The sequence below is a fragment of the Adiantum capillus-veneris genome, chromosome 5, assembly GCF_014529385.1.
Source record: "Adiantum capillus-veneris isolate H3 chromosome 5, ASM1452938v2, whole genome shotgun sequence".
NCBI lineage: Eukaryota > Viridiplantae > Streptophyta > Polypodiopsida > Polypodiales > Pteridaceae > Adiantum > Adiantum capillus-veneris.
The window spans coordinates 25,672,405-25,678,627 of NC_140935.1; the positions used below are offsets into that span (position 1 = coordinate 25,672,405).

A 6,223-nucleotide genomic window follows, 5' to 3' on the forward strand; every position below is an offset into this window, starting at 1 on the left:
CACCTGCGCACTCTAGCATCACCCTACCCTGCATGGTGGTCGTCGAAGCTAGGCACCCACAAAAATGGTTGTTTGGATGCTTCCATACCCAACGCCATCTCTCATACCTCCTCCTTAGTGAAGTACACCATGCTCCTCAGCGCCCCATACACCACAGATGCAAGAGACTGCACGTCGAACCACAACAGAAACTCTGTCCGAGCTCTGTCCGCCCATAGTGTAGCTTAAGTGGCCTACCTTGGGTGCAATATAGAGCCCAAAACATACACAATTGAACCCACCATCGCAACCAAACTCTGCACTATCTCTAGCAGTTCCAGCTGATGCATCGCGTTGAAAGTCATTTGCACGGGACTCCCTACAGTGGAATTAGTGTGGATATGAGAGAATCAGTTACCTAGGAATATTAGAGGATCCGAAATAGAAGTGACTGAAATAGAGGCAGAGGGAGAAATCTGTGGTAATTGGGGTGGAGTTGAAGGGAAGGAGGATTAGGCTTGTGCTGCATGAATATGGTGACCAGTGTTGCACAATCATCTCAAGCTTGCAACCAATTCTAACTGCAGCTCTCTTGTCATTGGATTTCATAAAAGACCTCACTTTCTCTGAGTATTGGTGCACATTTTGTAGCCAACATGGAGATAGACTCTAGCCTCCTGACCTTTATTGACTTAGAACAAGGTGGAGGCTTAAATATTTATGTCCCTTACGTGCCTAGAGCAAGGCGGAGGCTCGAACTTAATTTCGATCCTCACACACTTACGGACTTTGGACTGCAAGATGGAGGCTCAATTTTTTACCTATAAATTTGGAGCAAGAAAAAGGCTCAAACTTAAGTTCGAGCCTCATGTCCTTGTCATATCTAGATCAAGGTATTTGCTTAAAATCAAGTGCGAGCTTTATGCCCCTTGTATACCTAGAGCATCAGCAAGAACTTAAGTTTGAGCTTTAACTCAAGTTCAAGCTTCCTGCCCACCTAGATCATCAACAAGAACTAAAATTTGGTCATCATGTCTTTACCTAGTGTGGGTTTGGAACAAGGTAGAGACTCAAACACTTCATGTTACTTACATACCTAGAGCATAGCCCCAAGAGTTTGCTTGCCTTAGGTATTAAAGGGACATAAGGCTCAAGCTTAAGTTTGAGCTTCATTTCCTTTACATATTACCTAGAACATGGTGGAGGCTTGAACTTACCCCTTCAGTATCTAGATGAAGACTCAAGATTTCGGAGTCCTATGCCACTAATCTACCTAGACCAATGCAAAGGACTTTTAGCCTTATATTGTATATGTATCTAGAACAAGGTTGATCCTTGAGTCATACTTCGTACATACCTATAGCAAGATGGAATCTCCTTACATACCTATGGCAAGGTCGAAGCTCAAATTCTGAGTGTGCTAATCATCATGTCCTACTGGTACCTTGAACATGGTGGTCGCTCTAGAAGGGGCATGAGGTTTAAGCCTAGGAAGAGGTAAAAGGTTATAGTAAACATTGACCTTCTTGCCCTTTTCTATCAAAAAATGGATATCTTAGTTTGAGCCGCATGCCCATTATATACCTAAACATTCTTCGTATCTATTAGTGAGCAATAGCACCAAGTGAGGGTTGAACTTAAGTTTGAGCCCCCTATTCATGTGCTAGTGCCTCATTTTTACATGGTGCAAAGGGTTTGCACAAACAACCATGAGGTCAAACTTGATGAAAAATACTCCAGTTTTAATCTCAATTTAAAAAATGGGACTTGAATAATTTCCAAAATTCCCACAAACAAGGTACTAAGAGGCAATAAGACTATCCGATGATATCTTATTAAGTTTAAGAATTATCCTTTTGAAGATGCTAGATGGATGCAAGGCATACAATTAAAGGATAACCTAAACCTTGTCAATGCTTACAATGCTTCCTAAGAGTAAGCAAACGTACAAATGTTAAAAATGAACAAAGTTTTTGTCTTATAAGACTCTTTTTTTTCTTTATTGTGCACAAAAATAAAGTAGTATGCATGCTTAGATCAAGTTTGCGGAGACGACGTCTCCCGAACACCAAGTAGAGCTTGTCACTCTACTATGGAAGATTGACAGGACTAATGTGGAGACATGCTTGTGGTAGCCTCAGGCTCTCAAGCGCCAAATGGACTAGTCATCCATTCTGGAACGATGTCGTAGGGTAACATAGGGATCCTCTACCCGCTAAGAAAAAGGACTCCTGAATATGCTTTATCTTCTCTACACCATAGTCGAGGATGAATATGATTTCAATAGAGACGTAATGTCATAATAATCAAGATCTAATTCTCCTAAATGATTTTCTCATGTTAAACTGATCATTTAATATGGGGAAGTGCCAGGGGAGAAAAAGCTAGAATATTGGTTAAGTTAGCAGACCGGCCACAGTAGGGATCCAAAGGAGGGAAAATAGGGATCCAAAGGGGGGTCCATCTGCAAAAGAGCTATGTGCAACAATGGGATTAAAAGACCTTAAGGTTCAGCCCATTAAGACTTCCAAAATGCTAAGGTTCCAAAATTCAAAGGTTGTGTCCAAAGGTCAACTTTAGGAAAAATTGGATGCTTTGTGTGTCCCAAAAGTCTTTGTCAAGCCCTAGATAAGAGGGGGCGAGCCCAAGAAGTAGGGGATGAGAGAGAAACTCATACACACACACACAAGCTCCATTTGTACACAAGGGAAAAGAGGGACACATGTCAGCTCCCTAGCCCAGATTCCCACAAGGTGTACTCAAATCCTATTGGATGGCCTTGGAGGTGGACCAATGAGAATTAAGCTAGAGTAAATCTAGTTTAATTAATTTAAAAACAATTAATAAAAAGAATTAAACTCTCTAGAAGACTATTGGACAGTCTCCCAAGGGGACCAATGAGCATTCAGCAGCCCAATGGCTTGCCTGATTCCTATTGGCCAGGATGCAAAGGGGTCCAATGAGAATTTAGTTGAATTATTAAATTACCTAAAGCTCTCACAAAAGGGGAAAGGGAGACACATGTCAGAAGGCTATCACTTATGCTGCTTAATTGTCATTGGCTAAGCCTGGGGAGGTCCAATAGGATGCTACCATGAGTATTTAGCAAGGGGGGTCGACCAAGAGAGAGAGGGGGCTGATTTTTGCAAGGCATTATTGACACACACACACACACTCACACTATCTCATGTGTGAAGTAAAGAAGACTCTCTCTCCTTCTCAAGATTTAATGGAAAGCTTATCACCTACTCCAAGCTTGTGAGAAGGAAGGCCTACACCAACAACTCTTGGCTTTGTGATGCAAATCCAACCAAGAGCCAAGCTTCAATGCATGCTCATCTCCTCTACCATGCTAATTACTAAGCTAAGCTATGTTAATATGAGTGATTATGTGAGGAGATGTACATCTTTCTCATAAGAATACTCCTTCTTCCTCTCAATCTACTCTCATACCCCGCTAGCTCTCACCATCTTCGAAGGTGTGTGAGGTCTTGGGTCTGAGACCGTGAGGGAATTGATGTTGTGTTTGATAAGTGTTTTGCGTAGTGCATGAAGTTTCCATCTTCATTGCACTAGCTAGTATTGAAGGAACACAAGAAATTGTATTGCAAAATGTCTCTCTTGATGGGAGAAACCATAATACAAAGCCTTTTGAGGGGGGACCGGCTCCATGCAAATCAGGTCCTCAACTGTTGTCAATTGCTTAATTTCTCTCTCTTTTGAAGTATTGTTCATGCTATCTAACTAGGTGTTATGCTTTTTGTTGCTTTCTCCACACAAGCACTCTTGTTATTATCATTAGGAATCTATTCTAATGAAATGCTCACTATGTTCATGCTATTTTCCGCTACACACAAGTTACTAGGCCATTAAATGTTACATCAAAGGCTCCCATCAATCCCGACATTAAGCGAGTGTCATAGAAAAGTAAACTATGATATTTTTGTAAAGTCGGGTACTATCTAACACAGGAATGGGATCAAAGGCTTGCATTAATCTAGGGCCCCGACATGAAGCGGACGTCATAGATCTTGTTGCAAAAATAAACTCGCATACTCTGTAAACTCGAGCACTAGAGTTTATTTTCTCCCACCTTGATACATTTACATGTCAAAACTCAACGAAAATGTCTATATTCCATAAGTGGTGTGCGCGGGCAACGTGATTAAAGCACATGGCTCTCATCCCTTGGGGTTGTGAATTCAATCCTAACTTGGGTACCCAAGTTCACATTTTCCTGAATTTACTTTAAGTCTTCCCTAGAGGGGGGGGGGGCCTTGAGACTAAGTGACACCCATATTAAATGCGGGGTGGAGTAACGGGATCAACGGTCGGAGCTGTAGGGCGGGATCTTGAGGCGCACTAAACCTAGCCAGAGGAAAAAACGAGGCGTACCGTCCAAAAGGCGAGGCGTATTAAATATGGCCAACGAAAAAAACGAGACATGGCAGGGCGATTTGAATCCAAGACTTAGCCATCTAAATTTGGGGACACATAGGCTAACCACCTCACCCACGTATGTATTGTGTATCCACAATCGTGTTTACAACATTATATTATAAGCTAACATGCATTTTCTAAGCTGTCCAGGTTTAGTGCCGTCCTTGTTTAGTTTTTGATTTGATTGTCCAGGTTTAGTGTCCGTCCATGTTTAGTTTAGCGATCTCCTCTGCTTTCGCGTGTGAGCTTCTCCCCCTTTCATCCTTTGATCCCATATTTAAAAGGTGGGGTGGGATGGGAGGCGAGGGGAGGGGAGGGGAGGGGGCGCCGCGGCACTGTAGATCCTATCTCCCGCATGCGCGTGTGAGATATAGGTGAGGGAAAGCTACTGGATGCATATTTTCATGGTCTGCATAGCTCCAGCATTGGCCATTTGGAGGCCGCAAGCTCCCCTCTGTGTCGTGGTCGAAGCAGGCTGCGCAACAAGTCAGTGCGCAGGTAGAAGAAGAAGTGAGTGAGCTTTGTGGAACCCGAATGGCCCATTCTGCAGCTGTGTGCTTGTGGGGACTTGATGAAGAAGATGGAACTGGCTTTTGTTGGCTCTGTTAGTGTTTTAGTTCCCTTTCTTGCAAGTTGAAACACCGCCACACGCCTTCAAGGTTTGTATGTAACTGTTTTTTGTTTTTCTTCCTGGCTTCGCTCTTCTAAACTTAGGTACCATCGGTCCTTTTGCTCTAGGATGCTTTGTGGATGTTTGGAATTTTCATATTCTGCTTTACCTGTTTCTCCCACGATCATCCCCACTGCACGAGTAATGGTGTTGTATTTTGAAATGATCTTTTCTAGAGATTCTTACTAATGCTGCTCTTTTTGTGTTTGTGGTCGGGCTTCCTTGGTAATGCTATGGGTGAAAGAAAGTGAAGGCATCTTCCATTGCAGCAATTTCGAAGCCAAGCATCAAGATGTCAGATTGTCTGACCTGTTGTTGGTCAAGTAACGGGCTAACAAATTTGCACGGATCAAAAGCATCGCAACGCTGTGAAGGTTCCAGTTTATGGCTTGGGTTGAGACTTGGAAGCAATCAACAGACAGATTGATGTACTATATTAAGGTCATTTTTGAGAGGTTACCTTGGTTTTCGAACCATTGGAGAGCTTGTCATTGTCAAGGTCATGTTAGTGAGGTTCTCTTGGCCTTTGAACTGTTGTGGTCCTTGGATTTCATGTTGATGAATGTTCTCATGTTCAATAGATTTTGTTGAAAAGAGCTCACAAAGCATAGAGGTGCAGTTTTGTTTCCTTTTCCCCTCTATTACTAATGACGATCCTCGTGTCGGCTACCTTGTTAAATATCAAGTTCAATACCAGCTCGTGAACTCCAAGCATAGCTCTAAATCACCTCAGCTTCCCTGCTTCTTGGAGATGGGGCTATAGTGCTACAGTGCTCACCAAAACCAATGAGATGAAAAGTTCAGCTTCTCTAAAAAGTTGTTTGTTTCTACATCAGTAATCACTGAGTGGTTGGGATTCGTCGGTTTTTTTCTTGAAAATTACATTATAAGGTTGGTCTCTTCTGAACACTGTATAGGCGTAGCATGGATGTTATACTGGTATCTGTCAATTTAAGGCAAATAACAGGGATTTTTCGCCATTAGCCTGGAAAAATAGGTTGAATGAGCATAGTCAAAGGCAAACCTCAAATTTGAAGGGCTGCCCTGTTTTTCATTTAGTAAGCTTCATAGAAACACCCGCTTTCTCTATGCAGGAATTGTAAGGGTTTCCATAGAAGGGTAGAAGCCTCTTTG

The 6,223-nt window shown here is 42.5% G+C and overlaps 1 protein-coding gene across 2 annotated transcripts; it reads left to right on the plus strand.

Moving 5' to 3' along the window:
* The first annotated feature begins 4,661 nt into the window (after positions 1-4,661).
* Positions 4,662-5,947, plus strand: LOC147457034 (uncharacterized). Of its 2 annotated transcripts, XM_086513503.1 has the most exons (5): positions 4,662-4,883; positions 5,037-5,078; positions 5,334-5,412; positions 5,508-5,588; positions 5,671-5,947. In XM_086513503.1, the coding sequence occupies exons 1-5, from the start codon at positions 4,812-4,814 to the stop codon at positions 5,850-5,852; spliced, it is 456 nt and encodes a 151-aa protein (XP_086369629.1). In that variant the 5' UTR covers positions 4,662-4,811; the 3' UTR covers positions 5,853-5,947. The 2 variants fall into 2 exon arrangements, 1 of the variants encoding a protein (XP_086369629.1); XR_015188277.1 differs by lacking the exons at positions 5,508-5,588; positions 5,671-5,947 and having other exon boundaries at positions 4,662-5,078; positions 5,338-5,473.
* Positions 5,948-6,223: the final 276 nt, after the last annotated feature.

What these genes read in the sequence shown, in the direction of transcription:
- LOC147457034 (XM_086513503.1), top strand. Translation starts at nt 4,812, where the DNA reads ATGCATATTTTCATGGTCTGCATAGCTCCAGCATTGGCCATTTGGAGG. An exon ending in AAGCTCCCCTCTGTGTCGTG is followed by an intron (nt 4,884 to 5,036) that starts GTCGAAGCAGGC and finishes TTAGTGTTTTAG; the next exon opens with TTCCCTTTCTTGCAAGTTGA. An exon ending in TCTGACCTGTTGTTGGTCAA is followed by an intron (nt 5,413 to 5,507) that starts GTAACGGGCTAA and finishes AGCAATCAACAG; the next exon opens with ACAGATTGATGTACTATATT.